Source organism: Neovison vison, chromosome 5 (genome assembly GCF_020171115.1).
Source record: "Neovison vison isolate M4711 chromosome 5, ASM_NN_V1, whole genome shotgun sequence".
NCBI lineage: Eukaryota > Metazoa > Chordata > Mammalia > Carnivora > Mustelidae > Neogale > Neogale vison.
Window position 1 is genome coordinate 23,263,517 of NC_058095.1, and position 24,558 is coordinate 23,288,074.

The 24,558-nt window shown below is 58.1% G+C and overlaps 1 protein-coding gene across 1 annotated transcript in view; it reads left to right on the plus strand.

Annotated features, from left to right (window-relative positions):
- The window catches only part of SRCIN1 (SRC kinase signaling inhibitor 1), a 43,217-nt gene that overhangs the window by 12,659 nt on the left and 6,000 nt on the right, over nt 1–24,558 (plus strand). Inside the window, exons 3-17 of the mRNA XM_044248125.1 lie at nt 1,270–1,465; nt 2,057–2,255; nt 2,644–2,737; nt 3,244–4,166; nt 5,230–5,322; nt 5,574–5,617; nt 5,935–6,122; nt 7,266–7,441; nt 12,479–12,609; nt 12,771–12,918; nt 13,255–13,501; nt 13,947–14,181; nt 16,012–16,166; nt 16,422–16,574; nt 21,068–21,214. Of these exons, the coding sequence (XP_044104060.1) occupies nt 1,270–1,465; nt 2,057–2,255; nt 2,644–2,737; nt 3,244–4,166; nt 5,230–5,322; nt 5,574–5,617; nt 5,935–6,122; nt 7,266–7,441; nt 12,479–12,609; nt 12,771–12,918; nt 13,255–13,501; nt 13,947–14,181; nt 16,012–16,166; nt 16,422–16,574; nt 21,068–21,214 (3,129 nt within the window). The remainder of the gene's footprint in view (nt 1–1,269; nt 1,466–2,056; nt 2,256–2,643; nt 2,738–3,243; nt 4,167–5,229; nt 5,323–5,573; nt 5,618–5,934; nt 6,123–7,265; nt 7,442–12,478; nt 12,610–12,770; nt 12,919–13,254; nt 13,502–13,946; nt 14,182–16,011; nt 16,167–16,421; nt 16,575–21,067; nt 21,215–24,558) is intronic.

Below are 24,558 nucleotides of genomic sequence, written 5' to 3' on the forward strand. Positions count from 1 at the left end.
GCAGAGAAATGTATAAAAGAGAAAACGCTGTCTCAACCCCGACTTAACCAAGGTTAATAGTTTTGAGTGATTTGTTGTTAAAAACAGACAACTTATTTTATAGAAAAGTATGGCTGGGCAACAGGATTTTTTTTTTCTTTTTTTTTTTTTTAGTATATGTGCTGCCGAAGCGAGCACAGGATTTTTTTTTTCTTGATAACATATGTATATACAATCCATACATGTATCTGTCGTACATAACATGGAATGTCCATAACACAGATCTGACTTATTATCTTCTCCCTTGAATAAAAGAGTTGCTGACAGTACCTGGGATGGAGGGAAGGGGCTGGGGCAGAATGGCAGGAACCATGGCCCTGGGTGACAGTCCTGGTCTTCAGCCAAAAGTAGTTCATAAAGTGTAACCAAAATCATGGCCACCCCTCCCTCAAGGAGAGAGTGACCAGGGTGTCCCTGGGGCAGGAGACAGTCACTGGGTGAGACCCTTCCCTAGCTCCAGCCAGATACCACCCTCAGCTGTAGCTTCAGGGCCACATGAAGGGGCTGCCATGCTGGGTACCGGGGGGAGGCCTTTCTAGAAGACAAGCCAGGATGGTTGGCTGGGTGGCAGCATGTGCCTTGCAGGGAGGGGCTGAGGTCAGGCACATATGCTCTGTGTTCATGTGGATCATATCAGGCTTAGCATGTGCATTGCATGTAGTAGGCAGAGTCTGTTTGAAACTGCTTCGGGATGATTCTCCCAGGCACCCTAAGTCAAGGACACAGTGCTCCTCTCTGAGGCCCATACCTCCCAGAGCTGGGATCCTGGGGCCCCTAGTTCTCTTTGCTTCCTCCCTGGGCCCTGCTTCCTGCCCCCACCCAACCCTCTGAACTCCACGAAGGATAAATTCGCCGCTCACACACCCGCCGCTTAATTAATGTCTGGAACTAATGCCCCAATTTGCTCAACGATTCTGCTGCTCACCTCAGTGACAAATTTGTGTTGTTGTTGTTCTCTGGAAGCTTAAAATAGCAGGCGTGCCCTGGCTCCCGCTCAGATGGTTTCTTGTCTGACTTCCCAGGTTGCCTGAGCCCTTTGCCCACTGGTTACCTGCTGGGTGTCCCAGGGAGGCCAAGGCCCTACGGGGTTGGGGAACTCTCCTGTAGCCACACAGCGAGTCTGGAATGCAGGAGACCCTTGTGTGTGTCACTGGCTGGCAGGGGCTTCCTGGGCCTGGATGGGGGAACTGGCAGAGCAAAGGGGCTCATGTTTGACCCCTGCCCCTGCAGACCCGCAGCTCGCGCCACACTCAGGGAGCCCAGCCCGGGCTGGCAGACCAGGCAGCCAAGCTGTCATACGCCTCGGCTGAGTCGCTGGAGACCATGTCGGAGGCGGAGCTGCCCCTGGGCTTCAGTAGGATGAACCGCTTCCGACAGAGCCTGCCCCTCTCCCGCTCCGCCAGCCAGACCAAGCTGCGCTCGCCAGGTACCGCTAGCCCCGCCCACCCTCCTCCCAGCCACTGGCTCCTCCCCATGCTCTGCTCACCCTAAAACCCTCTTCACCCCCTTCACTACTCCAGCTCTCCTTAACCAAACCCCCTGGCTCCCTGCGCCGCATTCCCACCTCCCTTCCCCTCGGCAGTGTCCTCCCCTTGGGGCCTCTCCCTCCTCAGCTTCTCTCCCACCCCTTCCCTCTCTCAGCAGCCTCTGCCCTGTCCTTTTCTCTCCCAGCCTCCTCTCTCCCTCACCCCTTTCAGCAGCCCCCCCTTTCCTTCATCCTTCTAAGCAAGGGCTCCCTCCTTTCTGCCGTACCTGCTTCTGCTCCCAGTTCCATTCCCTCGGCCAGGCTCCCACCTGCCTGGGGTTGAGGAGGCGCCTTGCGGGGACGGCAGCATGAGGAGTGCATGGGTGCACCTGCACTCTGGGCCCGCGTCGGGCCTGAGACCCTGCCTCTGCAGGAGCAGCGCGGCTCCCGAAGGCCCCCCTCGCTCTCCCAGCCGGCGTGGTGGCGGCGGTGGCGGTGGCGGTGGCGGTGGCGGCGGCGGCTCTGACAGCGAAGGTGGCATGTCCTTCGCAGGGGTGCTGTTCCTGCAGTTCGGGGAGGAGACTCGGCGCGTGCACATCACGCACGAGGTCAGCAGCCTGGACACGCTGCACGCGCTCATCGCGCACATGTTCCCGCAGAAGCTCACCATGGGCATGCTCAAGTCGCCCAACACCGCCATCCTCATCAAAGACGAGGCTCGCAACGTCTTCTACGAGCTGGAGGACGTCCGGTGGGCGTGGCCCCGGGGGAGGGGTGGGCTTCCCCAGGCTCCTCCTCTAGGGGGGCGCTCAACTCCGTGGGTCTCTCCCTCCCCAGCCTCAGCCCTTCTCCTGTCCTTCCTCCTCCGTCATCCCACTCCCTCCCCTCGACATCATCTATCCCTGCTGGCTCATTTTTGGCTTAAGCTAACATGCCAAGGGCGCACGAGGCAGAAGACGTGGACGGGGTGGAGGCTGTGGAGTGTGTGTTGGTGGCAAGCAGTCCGAGGCACTGAGCAAGAAGTTAGGAAGAGGTTGGGGCTCTTGGCCCCTCTTGCCAACCCTCTTCCTGTAGTAGATACCCCTCTTTATCGCGGGGCTGAGGGATGGTGACCCATTGCATCTCCCCCCCCCCCCCAGGGACATCCAGGACCGAAGTATTATCAAGATCTATAGGAAGGAGCCTCTTTACGCCGCTTTCCCTGGCTCACACCTTACCAACGGGGACCTCCGGGTATGGCTGGGGAACCTCAGGGCACTGGGGAAGCTGGGCAGATGGAGTCCAGGAGTACAGAGTCTAGTTACTTGTCAATAGGGACCAGGGCCAGTTTTTGGAGAAGGGAACATAGAGGCTGAGGCAGAGGATGGCTTCCACTAATTGTGGATATGAGGGTCCTTCCCCTCATCAGCCATGCCCCCCTCCTCTCCATTCAGGATTTTTCCAAGAGGCCTCTAGGTATTGTAGGGGCCTCTCTCAGGAACCAGTGTTTCCCTTCTTGCTTCCCCAACCCTCACCAGAGGGTGGGCCGCAGGTTGCTCCTCTAGTTCCTCTCCATCTGCCACTTCTTCCTCCATGCTGGGAGCCCTGATGGGAAGGGGGCCCAAATACAGCAGGAACAAAGGAGGGCAGAGAACAAACTTCCTAAGCGTCAGGGGGAAAGATGCTGTCTCCAAAAGCAAGGTGCAAGGGATCCCCTTTGTGACCAGCCCCGTGGGGTTCTGGGACTGTCTTTTGCACAGAGAGAGATGGTGTATGCTTCACGGGAGTCATCGCCCACACGGCGTCTCAACAACCTGTCGCCGGCGCCGCACCTAGCGTCCAGCTCTCCGCCCCCGGGCCTGCCATCCGGGCTGCCATCCGGGCTACCGTCGGGACTCCCGTCCGGGCTCCCTTCCGGGCTCCCGTCCGGGCTCCCCTCGGGGCTGCAGTCGGGCTCGCCGTCACGCTCACGCCTCTCCTACGCCGGGGGACGCCCGCCCTCCTACGCTGGCAGTCCGGTGCACCATGCGGCCGAGCGGCTGGGGGGTGCCCCAGCCGCCCAGGGCGTCAGCCCCAGCCCCAGCGCCATCCTGGAGCGGCGCGATGTGAAGCCGGACGAGGACCTGGCAGGCAAGGCGGGCGGCATGGTGCTGGTGAAGGGCGAGGGCCTCTACGCTGACCCCTACGGGTTGCTCCACGAGGGCCGTCTGAGCCTGGCCGCGGCCGCCGGCGACCCGTTCGCCTACCCGGGGGCCAGCGGACTCTACAAGCGCGGCTCGGTGCGCTCGCTCAGCACCTATTCGGCCGCCGCGCTGCAGTCCGACCTGGAAGACTCGCTGTACAAGGCGGCGGGCGGTGGTCCGCTCTACGGAGACGGCTATGGCTTCCGCCTGCCGCCCTCGTCACCACAGAAGCTGGCCGATGTGGCGGCACCCCCCGGAGGTCCCCAGCCTCCACACAGCCCCTACTCCGGGCCGCCCAGCCGCGGCTCGCCAGTGCGCCAGTCTTTCCGCAAAGACTCGGGCTCCTCGTCGGTCTTCGCAGAGAGCCCCGGAGGCAAGACACGCAGCACCGGGGGCTCCTCGACAGCCGGAGCGCCCCCTCCGGAGCTCTTCCCTGGGCCTGGGGAGCGCCCTCTGGTTGGGTTTGGGCCACCGGTGCCAGCCAAGGACACGGAGACCAGGTGAGGGACGCTCAGGAGGCCTCAGGGCTCTTGGGGGGTGGGATGGAGAGAACAATCTGTGGCAGGATTATGTCCTGGACTGTGAGACCCCAGAGTCCTTTGTAGACCCAGAGGAGTCTTGGAAAAATTTGGATGTGGCCGGGAAGGCACTGGAGAGATGAACAGGCCATTTTCCTTCCTTCTGCAATACCTGGGGGTTAGATAAAAGGGCCCCAGTCAAGGTCTCTGGAAACCTGGGTTTGCATCTGTTCCCTGAAACTCAGTTTCCCCAACTAAAATTGAGGCTAACCCAGCTTTCTAGTGCTTTTCCTGCTCAGTTTGCAGCCATGAGAGCTGTCCAGCACACGGTCAGCTGAAGTCCACTGGGGAGGGGGTGCTGCTAAGAAATAGGGACGGGGAAAGAGGCACATTCCCTTAGGTAGCCTCCAAGCTGGGGAACCCTTATGCATTATTCAGCTCCATCCTAAGGGTGCAGGGCTGGAGAGGGTACCCAGAGCATTGACCTATCCCTTCTGTCCTCAGGCAGTGCTGCTGAGAGATGAGCAGAAGCAATTCACATTCACACAGCTGTCTTGTGGCTGTGTGCCAGGCAGGGCACTGGGCACTGTGGATGCTGAATTGGGCAAACCTGGTTCCTGCCTTGTCTAGTGGGGGTGACACACTAAAAATTACTTGCACTTCCCTTGGGAGGGTGTAGGTGGTGTGGGAGGAGGGACTCTTTGAAGCTGCTGGGGCTCTGGAATGGCTTCAGGAAGAGGTCGGGAGGAGGGCATGCCCAGGACGGGGGAAAATATGTGCAGAGGCACAGAGAGGCCTGGGTGGGGCCCATTAGAGAGCCAGTAATGAGAGATGGGGCTGGCAAGAGGGGAAAGGGGCCTTACCAATGTTGGGTGGGGGACTGTGGGCTTGAACCTTTGGCATTGGGGCCCTTTGAATTGTCTGTGTGCTGGTGGCTGGGGAGGGAATAGTATTTCCTCTAATTATCAATCTTAAGAATGAGGGGCTGGGCAAGAGGGACCCCAAGCCCAGAGAAGGGGTTGCTCAAAGCCACCATCCTCCCCAGGGAGCGCATGGAGGCCATGGAGAAGCAGATTGCCAGTCTCACGGGCCTGGTACAGAGCGCACTACTACGAGGGTCGGAGCCTGAGACCCCTAGGTAAGGTTCTTCTTTCAGCACCATTGCCAGGGCTTATGGCTGGGGCAAGAGGAAGGGAAAGTAGGCAGCAGCAGCGCTGAGCCCAGCTCTGCCAATGTCTCAGTGTGTGACTCTGGGTGAGCCCTTTTCCTTCTCTGGGACTCCATCCTGACATCAGGGGACTGGAGGAGATTACGTTAAAGTCTCACTCAGCTTTGACGGTTTGGGGTCAGCCTGGACCCTCTGATGGCCATCTTTTCCCTGTGCCACAGCGAGAAGATTGAAGGCTCCAATGGAGCAGGCACCCCCTCAGCACGTGAGTGGCCCCTTGACCCTCCCCCACAGGTACTTGCCCTTTCTGAGCCTCAGATTCCTAATCCACAAAGTGGGAATTAAACCATCAGCTACATCCCTGGGCTTCAGTGGATCAATGAGCAGTGACCTTAGCCCAAGATGGCTTTGCCCTGGTGCTTTGCTCCCCACAGAAGGGCTGACCCACAAGCTGGGTCAGGGAGTCAGAGCCACGTGCTTCTCTGGCTACTGTGAGGATCACGGGTGGGAGGGACCTTGTCCTGGCCCTTTGCAGGCTCAAGGTTTGTTGCCTTTCTCCCATCCTCGTGGTCCTGTCTGCAGCTTGCGGGTCCGGCAGCCGGAGCAGCGGGGCCACCCCAGTGTCCGGCGCTCCCCCGCCCTCAGCCGGCAGCACTCCTGCGGGGCAGCCCACGGCCATCAGCCGTTTGCAGATGCAGCTGCACTTGCGTGGCCTGCAGAACAGCACCAGTGACCTGCGTAGCCAACTTCAGCAATTGCGAAAGCTCCAGGTACTGGCGCCTCGCCCCGTGCCCCATCCCTTCAAGCCCCTCCCCGATAGACCCCACCCACTCGCGCCGAACCTCCTCCCCACAAGCCTCGTTCCATCCCCTACGCCCTCATCGGAATCCCTTGCGGTTCACCAAGGCCCTCTGCGAACCCTTTCTCCCATTACCCTGCCTTGAGCTCCCGCTTGGTCGCTGAATCACCGCTCGCCCTTGTTCCCCTCACTGCTCTCACCTTCCCCTTCCCTGAATAATCACGTTCTCCTGGAGCCCCAGTCCACCCCATTGTGCCCCCTCCACCTGTCAGTATCCCTCAGGGCAGTCCCAATTCCTTTCTGCCCAGCATTCTTTCTCCCCTCCCCTCTCGGGCGGAAGCCCTCCGCGTAGATCCCCTCCGCTACCCCTTCCCCAGTCCGCACAGTCTTCCCCGCTCTGCCCCGCCTGGCAGATGGTCCCACCAGTCAGGAGCCTGGCATCGCTGTGCCCGCTCCTCGAGTGGGCCTTGGGGCCCGTCAGGTGAGACTAATGAGCAGAGACAGGCTGGAGATGGGGCAGAGAGTTGCCATCTGGGCAGCGGATAAGATCTCACCCACCCCCGTCATTGCCCCAACTCGACCTTAGAACTGGGTTCGAGCGTTAAGTTAATCTTGCGCCAGCCACGGAAGCTCTATCAAATCCCAGAGCTCGAGTCTTAGATGAAGCCACAGCCATGCAGCCGCACGGTCAGCACGGCCCTACATACGGCTACCTCCTGCCCCCAAACATGCCCACCCGGTTCTCCTGCCTCTGTATTTCCCCAGCCCGCAACCTTGTCCTCCGCCCCCTTCCATCACAGCCCTTCGCTGCTGCTCACGGCCACAGCCACGCAGCCGCACGTTCTGCATGCCCCAGTGTAGCTAGCACTTCTCCCTCCACTGTCCCCCTGCCGCTCTCCTTCTGCCTCTATTCTTCCCCAGCATTTAGCCCTGGGCCTCTGCTTCCCCCGTCTCGCCCTTTCACTGCTGCTCACGGCCGCAGCGCAGCGGCCGCTTTTTCTGTGGAGCCCGCCCAGCGTCGGGCTCTCCTCTGCCCGCCTCCCCCCAGCTCTTCCCCTGCTGAGCACCTCCATCCCCGCCCACCCCTGTCCGTCCGTCCCTCTGCGTCCCGCAGCTACAAAACCTGGAGTCGCTGCGCGCGCTGCTTAAGGGCACGGAGGCGGAGCTGAGCATGCGCGTGTCGGAGGCGGCGCGGCGGCAGGAGGACCCGCTGCAGCGGCAGCGCACCCTGGTGGAGGAGGAGCGGCTGCGCTATCTCAACGACGAGGAGCTCATTACCCAGCAGCTCAAGTGAGGCTTGGGGAGGGGGAGGGCTGGGGGTGCGGCCTGGGCGGCAACCTGGTTTCCCTGGGAGGCGCAGCTCCCTTCCTTCTGAATCACAGGTGACGTTGGTCTGCTCTGAAGCCTGATTTCCTTCTCCTCTGTGGCTTGATTTCTCTGTGACCCACAAACCTTTGACCATCTGGCACAATTCCTGATTTCTTCGCTTTCTTTCTTTTTTTTTTTTTCTGGCTTGATGCCCTGCTTTTGCTGTGTTTTTGCTTCCTCACGGTCCACAGTCTGGGTTCTCCCTGACCTGAAACCTTACTTTCATGTGGCAGCTGCAGGATTCCACCCTGTGCTCTGCTTTCCTTCTGCTCTATGACCTGTACAGAGTGATCCTTGGGTAGCCGCGATTGCCGCCACTCCAGTTTCCTGATCTCTAAGACCAGGCATTACCAAGGGAAATCTTCCTTCCGTCCTGGTGCTGCTGAAACAAGGCTCTCGCTTTTTCAGAGAGAGTGAGGAATGGAGAACACCCAGCTCCCAAATGCTTAGACTTGGAAGGGTTAACAGGAGACAGTTCTCTGATCCAAATTTAGCAAATGGCTGTCTGGCCAAGATCCCATTGTCTGGCACTGTGGAAGGGAGAAGCTGCCTTTTGCTGTCCATCCACTGAGTGAGCACCCCCCGCCCCACAGCAGCCTTCTCTTGTCAGTCACTGGGATCTGCTCCTTTCTCTGGCCTCCCTCTTGGTGGCCCAGGGCACAAAGGGACCTGAGGTCTAGCTCCAGCATCAAGAGATCATGTGATCTGGGCAGTTTCTGCCCTCCTCTGTGTTTCAGCTCCCTTATCTGTCTCCAGTATTGAGATTTTTGTGGTTCTTTCCAGGGAAAGAACTTGCTTCGGTTCTACTAGCCAGTTACTTGGGGAGCCAGGAGAGGCTTCTCAGAGGAGCCCAGCTTGCAAGGGGCTCCTAGAGAAGGGTCCCTACTTCTCAGTCTTGAGCCCACACAGCCTGTGTACTTTGAGATTCCCATGACCCCGTGTGGCTGAGATGAAGTAAGGGCCAATCTCATTTGGAAATAAGCTGGTGGCAGCCATACCATCATTTCAGGTGTGAAAGCTTAGTGACAACCTCAGTCAGATCTCCAAGTAGAATGGCAGCTCTCACCCTCCACCCCACCCAGAGAATTCCATTTACCCAACTTTTCTGTCCTCTCCTTGCCTATCCTTTTCACTCGGCACAGAGGAGCTGGGTTGAGATTTTTAAAGGGAACTTTACTGAGACATTAAAGGAAAATAAAAGAAAATATAAAAGTACAGAGGCAGAAGAGATAAAAGGACAGATTTTAGCTTCTGTCATTGGAGCCTCTGGTCCTCTGCCTCTTGGGGGCCTCAGTTCTCTGGGAGCACATAGACTCCCTACCCTCTGTCCTGTTATCAAACCCCTTGCTCAAGCTGCTCACTTGAGAGAGAGCTTGGGGGCTGATCCATTGCTTCGGGTAAGATTCTCCGTGAACTTTGAAGGGGGTTCTTGCCTTTTTGGGGGGGCATCAGCCCTGAGATGGCATCAGCCCTGGCTCTGCCAGCTCCCATAGCATCCCTGGACACTAGGTTGACCAGCAGACCCATCCTTACCCTTACTCAAGCTGTAGCGCCTACAGGATTGTGCTTACTCTGCTTTGCACAGTTCCTTCTTCTTGCACCGGTATCTTGCTGGAAGGTAGGGACAATTCCGTGCTTCATTCAATGTGGGTCTCTAACCTGTTTTTGTAGCCAAGCACTTGAGCTCTGTCTAGACATTACCCTGAGGGGTACCCTCTGCTGGCTTGAGACCTTCTGGCCTCTGGTGCCTAAGCCAGCATGGGCTTTGTCGGCCCGCTAACTGCACAGCTACACAGGGCCCCACACTCCTCATGGCCCCCTCCTCTGCTGTTGTCATCTTGAAATTCTTAATAACTTTTTAACTAGGGGCAAAATTCATTTTTTATTGAGGCCCAGGAATTATAGAGCTGGCTCTGTCCTCACCCGGTGCTCTCCACCCCTCCAGGACTGAACCTGGGTCAGGGAAAGCCCAGCCACTTTCTTCTAATGGTGTCTAAACTTAGACCAGTCTGGGGCTCATTTGCAGAACTTGTCCAAATCAGCCCTCCCAAAACTTTGGTAGTTTTCATGATCAGAAAATCGAAGTACTAATTGAGCCTGAGGAGGACCTCGCAACTTCTACCCGGGAGTTGCAGTGTTGTATCCTCCTGATGGCTTACCTGAGTCCTCCTTTAAATGAGGGTCTCTTCCCCCACAGAGTGATGTTAGGGAGTGACTATTTTACAAAACTGGCACACCCTGAGCCAGCCCGTCCCACACACACAGCAGGGAAGATCAGTGGTTCTTTCCTGCCTGGTGGAGCAGGGACAGGGATGGTATGATCCAATGGCATAAGTCAACATGAGTAAGATTCTGCTTTGCCACAAAATAGTTGTATAACCTTCAACAACCCACTTCATCTTCCTGAGTCTTTTTTTTTTTTTAATAGAAAAGATAATTGTGTTAGGGTAACTGCTATAACAAATTCTATAATGGTTCAAAAGTAATGGACACATCTTTTTTTCCTCATAGACCAGTACTGGGTGGGTTAGTGGAATGACCCTCCTCCATGGAGTCCTTCAGGGACCCAGAGGTTTGGCCGTCTTCAATATGGGCCTTTCGAGATCATTCACAGGATCATTGCCTTTCACCCCATAGGAAGGGGAAAGGAGCATGGAGGAGCTTATGTGGGAAGCTTTTATGGGACAGCCTGGAGGCCGGATGTCCCCCTTAAACTCCCATCTCGTTGGCTGGACCTGAGCTGTGGCCTTTTCTAAGCGCAAGGGAGGCTGGGAAATGTAGTCTGGTGTTTGAGCTCCTGTCTGTGTGTAAACCGGAGGTAATAATAACTTCCATGCCCAGGATTTTTGGTGAGGATTAAATAAGGTAATGAAGGTGGAGGGCTGCCCGTGGCACCTGGCATACAGTAAGCGCTCAGCACAAGAGAGTGCTTCAGCTGGCAGTGCTGAGTCACAGGATCTTGTCCTTGCTCCAGTGTGGTCTGTCTTTTCATCCACTAGTTGGATGAAGATGTATAGGCATGCTGATAAGATTTGCTAGTGACACAGCGCTTTGAGGGGGAGCAAATCTGTTGGGTGGTAGAACTATGATTCAAAAGTTGTTCCCACCTGGGTTGTTGAGCTGAAATCCAGCAGATGGGATGTGACAAGGATGTGTGTGAAGTCTTGCATGTGGGTCAGAAATGTCAGTGACTCACATCACAGTACTGAGATGACCTACCTGGGCAGCAGTTCCTTCTTTCACTTACCCATTCATTCCAGAACTATTTACCAGACATTTACTCTGCTCCAGGCACCAGGCCAGGGGCTGGCGCTTGGAGACGAATCCAGAAGACACGGTCCCTGCCTGCCAGGAGCTACACAGCCCAGCTTGCAAGAGCTCTGAGGGTTTGTGAGGCAGGAAGCAGACCCCTAACCTCAAGTGTAGGGAGTGGGGGAGCAGTTCCCATTGAGACCGGAGGGAAGAGTGGGTCGTAGTCACACATGTGCAGGTATGTGTGCCTGTGTGTGAGTGTGTATGTGTGAATGGAGTGTTCTAGGCAGAGGAAATGGCATTATAAAGTCCCAGAGAGGGCAGCACATACAAGGACCTTAGAGAAGTGGACGGTTCTAAACAGAAGCAAGCTGGATGAGGACAGGGGATGTGGCTGGAGGAAAATTAAGAGAAGCCCCCAGGGACTGGCCCTTTGCCACCCTTTTCCCATCTTCATTGGCTCATTTATTTAATTTTTAAAGATTTTATTTATTTATTTGTGTGTGAGAGAGAGAGAGAGCATGAGCAGGGGCAGAAGGAGAGGGAGAAGCAGGCTCCCTGCTGAGTAGGGAGCCTGATGCCTGGGACCATGACCTGAGCCAAAGCCAGACGCTTAACTTTTTAACCACCTGAGCCACCCAGGTGCCCCAGCATTAGCTCATTTAATCTTCACAGTGGCACCTAGCGGTGATAACTCTTCCACCTCCATTTTTTGCACAAGGAGGAGGTTGCAGTCCGGACATAGTATGTAAATTGTCCAAGATCTCTCTTCTGGGAGGGGCAGAGCTGATATTGGAATTTGGATCTGTCTAACTGGAGAGCCTACTTTTTTTTTTTCTCCCCCCCCCCCCCGAGAGCCTACCTTTCACCTACTTCCCTCATGCCCTTCTTTGCTTGGAGTTTAGCCTCAGGATGAGGGGATCCATGTAGGGTTCAACAATGGGGAATGGTTTGGTGTGACTTACATTTTAGAAAGACATGGAGTATAAAATGGCACAAGCTAAGCTAAACCCTCTGACATTTGAAAGCAGTTTTGTCCTCAAGGAAAGAAGCTGAGTGTCTGAATATTTGAGAAAAGGTAGCCTGACACGGCCATGCCCCGCTTCAAGAGGAGAGCTCACAGCACGTGCAGGTGCCTGCAGTTCTCAGAAAGGCCGCTAGGGTCGCTGCTGCTTCCTTGGCAGAATGAGAACCAGAGGATTCAAGTTATTGGGAGAGAAATTTGGGTTGATGTTGCTAAAGACCAGAACTTGGACGATGCTGGGGGTGGGGGGGGGTAAGGGAAGCAGGGGTGGGAGGTGTACTCAGGACACCTATTTGGGAACTCATCTGAAGTCTCATCTCTGGGGTTTGGCATTTCTTTTCTTTTCTTTTTTTTTTTTTAAGATTCATTTTTCATTTATTTGACAGAGAGAGAGATCACAAGTAGGCAGAGAGGCAGGCAGAGAGAGAGAGGCAGAAGCAGGCTCCCTGCCGAGCAGAAAGTCCGACCCTGAGATCATGACCAGAGTGGAAGGCAGAGGCCCAACCCACTGAGCCACCCAGGCACCTCTAGGGGTTTGGCATTTCTGATTTCGTTTAGGCATGTAGCCTGGTGGATGGCTTTGAATTTTGATCTGACTGGTGGCCTGCTTTCTTGCCATTTGGTCAATTTCAGGGTGCTGGGCTGGGGCCAGAGGGGCTCAGAGGGTCTCTCTCTGGTTGCAGTGACCTGGAGAAATCGGTGGAGAAGATCCAGCGGGATGTATCCCACAACCACCGGCTGGTGCCGGGCCCAGAGCTGGAGGAGAAGGCACTGGTGCTGAAGCAGCTCGGGGAGACGCTGACCGAGCTCAAGGGTGAGCCCAGAGGCGAGGACATGAGAGTGTGGCCTGTAGTCCCGGGCAGGAGTCCCTGCTGCCACCCCACCCCCACTCCCAGGCCCTGCCCTCCCTGCGGCCCCTCCTCCCTGTCCTTGGAGCTGCTCTCTCCCCAGCTCACTCTTTCTGCCCCGCCCCAGCTCACTTCCCAGGCCTGCAGAGCAAGATGCGGGTGGTGCTCCGTGTGGAGGTGGAGGCCGTGAAGTTCCTGAAGGAGGAGCCACAGCGCCTGGATGGGCTCCTCAAGCGCTGTCGTGGGGTCACGGACATGCTGGCCCAGATCCGCAGGTCTTTCCCTCTCTGACCTATCTCCGACTTTCCATTTCCCTGGAGGTCACATACCTGGGGCACAATTCGCTAGATCAGCCCAACCCCTTACCCTGACTCCTCTAGAGGTCACAGACTTAACCAATGGATCTGTACCTCCACTCTGACCTGCGACCTGGCATGGTGTAGGCTCAGCTCTCCATTATGCTGAATGTGCTCAATCTACCCCAGGCCCCTCCAGCAGGCCTTCGAGATCCCAGGGCCCTCCTCACACCCTGCCTCCCCCAGGCCAGGCTTCCCTTGCATGGGGCCACCAGCCACGGGCCACACAGCGACTCCCAACTCTCCCTACCCCAGGCAAGTGGACGAGGGTGTGTGGCCACCCCCCAACAGTCTCCTGAATCAGTCTCCCAAGAAGGTGACCGCTGAGACGGACTTCAACAAGAGCTTGGACTTCGAAATGCCACCCCCCAGTCCTCCACTGAACCTCCACGAGCTGAGTGGGCCAGCCGAGGGAGCCCCTCCTACGCCCAAGGGGGGCAACCCCACCAAAGGCCTGGATGCTACTGGCAAGAGAAGTGTGGACAAGGCCGTGTCTGTTGAGGTGTGAGGGCCGGGACCGGGGTGGGGTGCATGAGCTCGGCCCACACATTCTTCCTGCCGCCCGAGACGGAGGTGCCAACAAGTGGGTACTCTTTCCTGGGGGAGGAGGAAGTCTGAGAGACACATTGATGATGGCGTGAGTTCTGCCAGACAGAAAAACATTTTATAAAATGATAACAATCAAGGCAGTGTGGTGTAGGTCTAAGAATAGACTATGTGGTCAATGAAACAGAATAGAATGTTCCAAAACAGGGCTAAGTATTATCAAGAGAGTAGTATATAATGGTGGTGGCATTCCAGACTGACAGGGAAAGCATAGGATGCTCAAGACGTCTGAGGGTCCCCTGGGGGCTGGACCAAACTTCCTTCTCCCTTCCTGGCATGTGTGGCTGGGGGAAGGGGCTGGAGCCCCTGCTTCAGGGCTGACTCCCACTCCTCCTCTCCAGGCTGCCGAGCGGGACTGGGAGGAGAAGCGGGCCGCCCTGACCCAGTACAGCGCCAAGGACATCAACCGGCTGCTGGAGGAGACCCAGGCAGAGCTGCTGAAGGCCATCCCTGACCTGGACTGTGCGAGCAAGGCCCACCCAGGCCTGGCCCCCACCCCTGACCACAAGCCCCCCAAGGTCCCCCACGGCCAAAAGGCAGCCCCTCGGACGGAGCCCAGTGGAAGGAGGGGCTCAGGTATGGGGGTGGGTAGGGGACTGGTGAAGAGCCCAGGGGAGGGGAGCCCCATCTTCAGGAACTCTCAGGTTGTTGGGGGAGGCACCCAGGTGTGAGAATCTCTGAAGTCAGACGACCAGAGAGGGGAGGTGCTGGGACCTCAGCCATCTGACCCTTAGCCGCCGTAGGGAGACCCAGAGGACAGGGCGGAGCTGGACTCCATCTGGGGATCTTCCCACCACCCTGACTGTGGCTGAGAGGCCCACACAGGGAGGAGGAGCGAGTCCGGGCCTAGAGTCACCGCCTGCACGTTGTGACCAAGCGTGTTCTCTGACCCAAGCGGCACGGAGACCAAAGTGGTGCTGGTCCTCGTGGACGTGGATTTTGTGCCCCGCCCCCCCCAGCCCCAAGCTGCAAGCACACAGGGGAGGCAGAAATCTGACCAGAAATAACAGTCATCATTCCTTTATTTATGTATTCCTGTTCTCTGTATTTGTCAAGCACCTACTGGGTGCTGGGTGCTGGCGATAAAGAGAAAAGACACTGCCTGTTTTCAGGGAGCTTAAAATTTAGAAGGGGCGCACTACTAGCATTTTTGCTTATCAAGCACGTATTATGTGACAGGGAACCATCCCAGATGCTTTCTTTCTTTTTTTAAATTTATTTATTTATTTGACAGACAGACATCACAAGCAGGTGGAGAGGCAGGCAGAGGAGGGGTGGAGCAAGCTCCCCGCCGAGCAGAGAGCCTGATGTGGGGCTCGATCCCAGGACCCTGAGATCATGACCTGAGCTGAAGGCAGAGGCTTTAACCCACTGAGCCACGCAGGCGCCCCCAGATGCTTTCTATATAATAATCCTGATACTTCTGCAGCAGCCCCAGGGGCGGCTACAGTAATTATTCCCATTTCACAGATGAGGACACTTAAGGCTCAGTGTAGTCAAGGAATCTGTCCCGGGCCCCGCTCAGCGTGTGAACCAGACACGGGATGCGGGTGCTAACTGCAGGAGTCGGGCACAGCCCTACAGGATGCCCCGGGAGGGCAGGGAGGGCTTCCCACTGCACAGCACTTCCCCTGGGTGTCTTGAAAACAAGTAGGCCTTTCCCTGGCCAGTGAGAGAAGGCATTTCAGGGAGAGGGAAGGGCGCGTGCAAATGCCTGGAGGGGTGAGTCTGTGTTGCTGAGCGGGGTTCCGGCCAGAAAGGAGCAAGCAGAGACTGAAAGGTTGGCAGTCGTGGAAGGTATTGGGCCAAGGAGCATGGACATGGTTTGAAGTCATGGGGAGCCATGGGGGCTCTAAGGCAGAGGAGTGTGGGGTTTGAGTGACTTTTCTGTAGGTTGCCCTGGAAACTGAACCCCCCCCCAAGGAAACAGGGGCAGGGAGAGCCTGGTTGGGTGGTGTCAGACCGTCACAAGTGTAACCCCCATCTCTTGCTGGAGAAGAGAGGAAGACAGGTGCGGAGCCGCAGCTGAAAGGCAGGGGAGAAAGGGATGTATTCGGGCACGCTTCTCAAACGTGGATGTGTGCGTGAAATCACCAAAGATCCGTCAGAATGTGGACTCTGGTTCTGCAGCCGGGGGGAGGCCTGAGCTTCTGCATTTCTAACAAGCTTCCGGGTGCTGCTGGGGTTGCTGGTCAGCTCATCCGTGGCCCGGTGGACCGCACTTTGAGTACACTAAGAGGGGTGCCTGGCCTGTGGGGAGGTGAGAGAGAAGGAGGAGGGGCCTGTGTCTTCTTCCTGAGTCTTCCCCTCCCCTCCTGCCTGGAGGAGGAAGCCAGGATCCCCCTCTGGGTGCCCGGACTCCAAGATTAAGGGTCCCCTGACGCCCAGCTCCTTGGCTGCCCACAGATGAGCTGACAGTGCCTCGGTACCGCACGGAGAAGCCCTCCAAGTCGCCCCCGCCGCCCCCGCCCCGCCGGAGCTTCCCTTCCTCCCACGGCCTCACCACCACCCGCACAGGAGAGGTGGTGGTCACCAGCAAGAAGGACTCAGCCTTCATCAAGGTACCGACCTCACCGGGAGCTGTGGGATACCCGCGGTGACCTGTGAAGACCCTCTGGGACGGAAGGAATGAAGGGGGCTGGCGGCCAAGGGCGACTCTGCCTCTGGCTTGGGCTTTGCCCTGGAAAGGGGGCTGCCTGGCAGGGCCGAAGAGGAGCTGGGGCAGGAAGTGGTCTGGCCCTGATGGGGCCTAGGAGGTGAGCCGGTGCTGGAGGGGGGCAGAGCCTTGCCTTGACGGGAAGGCCTGTGTCTTGCAGAAGGCAGAGTCCGAGGAGCTGGAGGTGCAGAAGCCCCAGGTGAAGCTGCGCCGAACCGTGTCCGAGGTGGCCCGCCCTGCCTCCACGCCGCCCATCATGGCCTCTGCCATCAAAGATGAGGACGATGAGGACCGTATCATCGCGGAGCTAGAGGTGGGTCAGGGGCTTGCCTGGTCCCCCAGTCCTCAGCCAGGCCCGTCCCTTTCTCCACCAAGCTGACCCCCGGGAGGGAGGGGGAGGGGATGACTGGGCTCCTGGGCTCCTGCTGAGGGCTGGCCTGTAGGGGAACCTGTCCTTGCCTCGATTTCTCTGCCACTGTAAAATGGGGGGAGGGGGTCTAAAGTCCCTCTCTGCAGGGTTGAGTGTTTTTTATTGCAGTCTCCGAGACCCCCACAACAGCCCTGAGACCTCCTAGGCTCTGGCACACCCATCCCTGAATGTTCTGAGAACAGAGTGCTTTAACACCCTGATCCCCAAGTACCTTGAGTCCCCCGCCCCGTGCTGTAAGTCACCCATACTCAAGTGTTCTCAGCCCCCCTCCCCAAGGGGCTGGAGACCCTGACCACCTAGACCTCCAGAGGAGGAGACAAGACGGAGGGGATAGTGGCCAGTGAGCACGGTGAGGGGCCAAGGAGTAAGGCTGCGGTCCCTCCCTGCGGGCCATAGGCCAGCAGCCCTGTCCTCCCTGTGCCCCCTTCTCCAAACCTGCCCCCACCTTCTGCTCCCCAGGTGTTTGAGAGAAGCTCAGTGTCTTCCCTCCCCCCCACGCCCCGCCGCCAGCCGATCCCCACCTTGCTGGCACCCCAGGACCTGGGGCCCCCTGGGGGCTCAGCCCAGGGCCCCACATGGAAGGTAACGGGCTGCCCCCCACCTCTCACGGCTCTCTTCTGCCTGTGCCTCCACACCTTCCTCTCCTTACCTCTCACGCTAACCTGCTAACACGCCAGTCACCTCCCAGTCACCTCCCCAAGTCCCCCCACTGCCACAGCCTCCCCTGCCTAGACTCACCCCTCCCCAGCTCCAATGACAGATGCAGAACTTTCCTGCCCTCTCCACAGCTCTAGCAGTCTGCTACCCGGCAGCAACCACCGCCCCCTGCCACCTGCCCCGGCTGCATTTTTCTTACAGGCTCGATTCTGAGTTGGGTATTTTGTTCCAAGCTGCAGCCAGAGTTTACGTCTGACCCAGAGCCTGGGTTTTGTCTTGGTCCAAAATTGGAGCTTGGATCCTGCTCGCTACATGATTTAGGTCCAACTCAAAATCTGACTTCGTCCTGAGCCCTTGTCTAGTCCCTGCTCTCCCCAATGCCCTCCTCCACCACCAGGGCCTGGTGGGGCTCTAAGACTAGAATGTATGCCTTGCGCTGGGGGCCAGGACACCCCAAAGTCTCATTTACCGCCCTCTTCTCTCCCATGGCCCCAGTGGTCAGGGAACTTGGAGTAGAAGAAAGTCATGCCCTTCCTTGGCTGCTGGTTCTGTCTTTCAGCGTTGGGAAGTTCTTCCTTCTCTCTAACTTCAGTCCTTGCTGCTGTCCTGCTGCACTTATTTCCTCCTTATCTTTTCTTGGGAATGTTGGGTTGGACCCGCTGTCTGCACCCTGAGGGGACTGCACTCAGGGAGGGGGATCTGAGGGTGGTGGTCTGGAAATCTCTCCCTCTTCCCATGCAGTTTGGGACAGGAGAGTCTCTGCTCTGAGGAGGGCAGCCTCCCCCATACGCGTGCTCACCACCTTGACTGGTTCTCTTTAGCCCACCGTGAGCCCTGTGCTGGCCGCCATCTCATTTCTGGTCTGCCTTGAGGCTTGTGGCGCTTTGACTCCTTGGCTGGGGGAGCAGATAGGTGGACAACACCATCTGCTGGGCGAAGGATGGGCATAGAGCAGTCCAAGGAGCCATCTGGGGATGAGCAGTGCGCAAGGGGTGCCCCCTGGACTGGCAGTTTGGCCCACTGCACCGAGCCCCTGCCTCTGTCTGGCTCTGGGAGCCAGTCCTGAGGGGGTCCAGTGGGCAGAGCCCCTCTGCCGGCCTTTCGGGTCAGCTTACCCTCTACATCCTGAGATGCCATCGGGCCATGGAGCCGGGCAGGCGTGGGTCGCCTCTCTGCTTTCCCAGTCTGCACCCTCCACCTCCATCCAGGTAAGCAAGTGTCAGGGCTGGGTGGGGACCCTTGGGAGGGGGGCTGGAGGTCCTGCTGCCCTCCCCCCACAATATCCCCTCATGGCTCTTTTAGTGGAAAGAGGGCTTGGAGTCAGACTGCCTGGGTTCAAATCCTAGCTCTGCCACTAGCTAGTTGTGGATAAGTGACCTTGGGAGAATCACGTGACGCCCACCCTTGACTTCCTCATCTGTCAAGTGGGGACAATAGGAGCGCTTGCCGTGTCGTGGGTTATAGTAAGGACTCAAGATGAAGACAGATATGATGGTGCCTGGCACAGGGCTCTGCTGGTCTGAATTAGACCAGAATTCACTCAAGTTGGGGGGTAGTGAGTGGCCCCCCACCTCCCCAAAGCCGGAGCAGGGGCTGCTCACACAGAAGCAGTCCTCTAGCTTTGCACAGTGTGTGTGCAGCCGAGGGACATGAGCCCTGCCCCTTGTGGCTGTGAAGTCCTTGGGAAAGCTCCAGAAGTAGGGGCTGAGGGGCCTGGATCTCTCTGGCCTGAGAAGAACACAACAGCCCCAGCCTCTGAGGCCAGAGACTGCTCAGATCCATTTGACAAAGGGCTAATATCGGTCACGTGCTCACAATGGGCGGGGCGCTGTTCTAAGCCCACGCACACGTGAGCGCACGGAGTTCTCCACCACCTCCATGCTACTGTGACCTCCTTGCACAGGTGGCCAGACTCCTGGCAGTGCCCGTGGGCCTGCTCCCAGAGTTTAACAAGGGCAGTGAGAGGCAGACCGGTGTCTGTGCTTCTGGGGAAACCAGCGTCTCTGCCAGAAAGTGGGGGCCCGGTGTGTGGGGTAGGAAGAGCCCTGAGTTCTAGTCCCAGCTTTGTCTCTGATTTGCTGAGTAAACTCAGTCACCGCCCTCCCCTGCCTCAGTTTCTCCATCGGTGCAGGAAGGGGCTGGGCTCACCCGCGTCTAACTTCCCATCTCAGCTCAGGGTGTTCGGTCTGCAGGAATCAGACTCTCCCTCATCTCTCTTCTCCCCGCAGGCTGCCCCAAGCCCCAGGGCCTTTTGTGTCCCCCGGATCATCTTGACAGAGTGTACCCCCAACCCTCCCTCCCCACCAGAGGCCAGGCCTGAGGAAGTTGGTCCCAGGACAACTCCCACCCCACGCCCCCGGACCCTGGCTGGCAGTGGGAGAGGCTGCGATGGTGCCCGGGCCCTGCCAGAGGTTGTGGCCAAGGCTTCCCAGCCCAGGAGCCCCTTGGCACCTGAGAAGGAAGGGACAGCTCTGAAGAGATGGGGGATAGAGAGCTGCAGCCCAATGGAAGGAGGAGCTGGGGCCCCCTGCCCTTGGGGACCAGCCCTTGACGGGACTCAGGAGCTCTCTATTGCTGACACCCAGCCTGAGAAGACCCCCGAGGACACCAGACAGGATGCCCAAGCCGGCAGTGGGGAGCCCAGGGGCCAGCCTACTGCAGGTCTAGGCTGCACAGTGAGAGGCGCCCCCACCCAGCGGATGGACAGCCTGGAGGAGACTCTCCGGGAGCTAGAAGCCGCCCTGAGCCAGATGGGCACTGCCCTCGCCGTGGGGCCCCCCGGCAGGCCCCCACCCCTGTCACCCGGTCCCCAGGTGGCTGCCTCCTCCCCTAGCCTCTCCTCCTGCCTTCATGCTCTGATCTCTTGGTCCTCAGAGCTGGAGGGAGTGGGGGGCTGCAGGAGCATCACGCCAGCCCCCTCCTCCCACTGGCCTTTTCTCAGTTCCCACCAGCCTCCTGGGAGCCCTGTGCCAGGTGGGGTTTGCAGGCAGAACCCGGGGAGGCTGGGAAGCCGGCCTACCCAGGGATCGGCCCAAGCAACCCTGGCAGGGACCAGGTTCTCTCCCCTCTGCTCTGTATCTATAAACCAACAAATAAAGTTCTCTCCTCCTTTTCCATCCCCGTGTTCCCTTCCCCCTCTCCTGTCTGACTCTCTGTGCCTCTGTTGTTTCTCTGTCTGCGCCTCTGAACCCCCAGCGTCGTCCTGGGTAGGGTGGTACCTGGGATGGTTCAGAGGAGCTGGACTTGTCCATCTCTAGGGAGACTTCCCCCCCACATCCTCCCTTTCAGAGGAAGATATGGGTCCCACTCCATCTGCCATCACAGAGATCCCCCCTGCAAATCCCAGGCTTGCTCTGGGACACCCAGAAAAGTGTCCCTTGCCAGGAGGAGGGGTGATGGCAGTGACTCTCACTTCGGAAGTGGCTCCCTGCTGCCTGCTGCCCTGGGCTGCTCAAGGAAACCACCAAAGAGCTCTGGCTGGGGAGCTGCTGGGAACGTGGCTGGGGGGGCCCCTGCCCCATCTTCTGCAGGGAGGCCTGAACCCTGGCCTCGGGGAGTGGACCTGCGTCCTGGGCAGGGATATGGAGGCAGGGAGGTCTGAGGGTCTCCAGGTCTCAAAGGACCCACCCAGGCGGTCCAAGCCCCAGATACCCCAACCCAGGGCCTAGAATTCTTGCGTGATCCCACGTCCAACCCCCACCCTGTTCCTTTTCCTGCAGAGCGGTGGTGGCAGCGTGCCGCCCATGAAGGTGGTGACTCCGGGGGCCTCTCGGCTGAAGACAGTGCAGGGCCAGGCGGGCAGCCCCGACAAGGGCAAGCACGGCAAGCAGAGGGCAGAGTACATGAGGATCCAGGCTCAGCAGCAGGTAGGCGTGGCCCCGTGGGGGGCGGGGCTTGGCTCCTCCTGGCCCCTCCCCTTCCCCTGCGGGATGGTGTGCTCGGGGTGTGTGGGCTGCATGCCGGGCGTCTCCTTGTCGGCACTCCTGTGGCCACCCCCATGCCAGCCGCCCAGAGACCTCCTCCCTCCCGAGACGGCCCCACTGGTCCCCTGAGCTACTTTTCCCTCCTCCTGCTAACCCTTAGCACCCTGCATCTCATTTAGAATATATATTTTCAATCAGGCCACTCCCCTTTCTGGAGACCCTCACCTGGTGGAGAAGGCCCTCTTCCCAACAGCTCCTGGAGGAGGGGGAGCCAGCAGACTCCTCCCACCCTGGCCTGGGGTGTGGGAGGGGGCTTTGGTGTCCCTTTGTCTTCCTGCCTCTGCTCTGCTTCCTCTCCCTGCTCTCAGCTCCCTGCCACGGGGTGGAAGGGGGACTTGGGGGAGGCGAGAGCACCCCACTATCATCAGCCTTCCCTCTTAGCTCTCAGGCTATCTCCCACCTGAGGGAGAAACCAATTTTGCATCTGCTTTTCAGTGTTTGGGCTTTGGTGGCTTCCACTGTTCTAATGGGGAGAGGGAGAAGTACCATGGCCCCCCCAGTGGGGAGGCAGGGGTGCTGTGCCCTCTGTCACATGTAGTCAGCCAGCTTGGGGCCAGTGTAGAATGGACAACCCCACCCTTGAGTGTTTCTGTCCTGTGATCCACTGTGTGGCCTGGTCAGAAAGTCCGGGGTGGTCCCTGGGCCTAGATACCAAGAGAGAACTTACGTCCACTCATTTGGCTCAGTAAGTGTTTCTTAGCAGCTCCTATGTGCCAGGCCTGTCATGGGTGCTGGGGTGGGAGTGGGTACCGAGAAATGTACAGATGCTGTGACCTGAAGAAGGTTCTAGGCTCCAAGGCAGGATATTAGTGATGGCAAGTCAGACTCCTTTCTTTACAGATGAGGGGACAGCTCAGAGAAGGAAAGGGGCTTCCCGAGGGCACATAGCAAGGTGGCATCAGAACCAGGACAGGACTGGGGAATCACAAAGCCCTTCCCACTCCATGGCCCTGTGACAGCCCTGGGCTGCTGGTTCCCTGGAGGGACCAGTGGAGATGGGCCATCCTGGCCCCACCCACCCCTGACCAGCTCTCCTCCCCAGCTCCCCGCTGGCCCACCAATTTCCTCATGGGTCCCCAGACACACCGCGCAAATCGCACCCTCAGCTCCTCATCCTGCCTGCACAGTGCCTGAGTTCCCCTCCTCCCGTGTCCATCCTTCGTGTCCAGAGCAGCAGCTGCTGCGCGTGGGGTGCTCCCTGAGCCAGACACACATCCTCTCGTTCCCGGTTCACCACACCGCTCTGAGGAAGGTCCTTCTGATCCCCACGCAGTAGAGGGGGAAACTGAGGCTTTACCTATGGTCATGCAGCAGGATTGGCGTCCAGACTACCTGATCCCCCCTCAACACACACACACCTTGCCTTCAGCCCCCCCAGCTGTAACTGCTCTGCCATCTCTCCCCCCGACTCCCCAGCCTGGGGCACCCAGAGCCTCTCTCTGGCTCTTCTGTCACCTCTGTGGCCTCCATGCCCTCCCCTCCATTCAGTCCCCAGCCCACTCGGCCTTCCCTCCTCCCTCCTGGTATCGGGCTAGCCCTCCTCCCCGCCCCCCCCGCAGCTGCCCTCCCACACACACTTGCACACACACATGCCCACAGGGGTGCTGTGTAGGCCTCCATTCCTCTCCTCCATGGCCAGCCCTCACCCTGACCCCCCCCCCGACTCCTTGCTGGGTGTCTGTCCTTTGCACGCCTCCTCCCCTCGCTGGGCGCTGCTCCCTCTTGGGCCTCTTTGCTTTTCATACCACACACTCCTCTCCTGGGGCACCAGGTGCCATCTGTCCCTGCCCGGGGCTCTGTTCTGAACGCAAGCCTGCCCCTGAGAAAATATCACCCACCCCCACCCCGGGCATCCTCCCACACTGGGGAGCCTCCCTCACCACCTACTGTAGGTAATAAGCTGTCTCCCCCCCAGGGCCACAGGCCTGTCCTTGCCTCCCGATTTTCCTTTCTGTTAGCCTTTCATTACCAAGCACCTTCTCCCTAACAAAGTAATAGATATTCCCCATGGACATTTCTTAAAGAAGCCGGGATAAAAATCATCCTATGCCTCATTACCTAAATGCATGTCCTTCTAGGGTCTCCCTGTCACTTCTGTCACCTCTAACATATTTTCCCAGAAATGCGGGCTGGGGACAGGTGTTTGTTAATCGCAGATGTTGATGATGTCATTCCCCCAACTTCAAACCCAGGCCCACTGCTCCCTGCCAGCTGAGAAAATCAGAAGTCCTTCCCCTGCTGCCCAGGTCACTTCTGTGACCATCCTGGGTTCCTTCATCCTGGTTCTCCTGGTGCCCCACACTCTCACTTTGCTCCAGCCACTCTGGGTCACCTGGCCCTCTGTCCTCCGGGCTTGGACCGCACTCCCATTAGCTCAGGCTGGAACTTGGTCAAAGTCCTCTGCCTTCTGCTGGCTCTTCCTTCATCTATAAAATGGAGACAAAAACGCAGCAGCAGGTTTCTGAGATCACATCATACCAGGTGTGGGAAGGAACTGGGAAAGCCCCCAAGGGCCTTATGAAGGACAGTCCCCGTCATTGTCCATTTGTACACTTGTCAGAGCTGAGGGCTGGGCAGAGGCCGTTCTCTCACCACGGAGTTCTAACACTTGGGGCTCAGAGCTGCCTTTGACCAGGATGAGGGGAAGGGGAATAAAAGTGCCAGGACCAGAGACACCAAAATAGGAGTGGAGGGGGGAGGGTGGGGAGGGTTCCGAGATGCGGCTGCAGCAGTGCTGTATACTACAGAGACATCAGGGGAAACCATTGAGAAAGCCCATGGAGGTCATACTTGAGATCCAGGGGAAGGATGGTGGCCAGATTCCCAGGGGGGCCAGCATCCGGGCCTGCAGATGGGAAACCATGGATCCCTCCTCTTCTACTGTGGCTAGCAAATCTGTTGCACCCCTGGGGCATTTCCTCAGAGGGTCCTGCTGTCCCGTCATCCTGCCCGCTCCCCTGCATGGCTGCCTTCATTCCCCTGGGGGGGGGGGCGGGTCACAGGCCCACAGACCCGGTCACGAGCAGGAGAACCTTTCCCAGAAATTCCTAACACCCTCCCTGTCTTCCCCATTGCCGTTTCTGAATCGGTTACTAGCAAGGAGAACAGAATTGCTCGAATTGGGTGAATTGCTGGGGACCTACCCGCCTCGGGCTGGGGAAAGGCCGACCTCTCCTGATAGACCAGGGCTTAATTCAGGCAGGATTTCGTCTGGAAGGAGGGCTTGC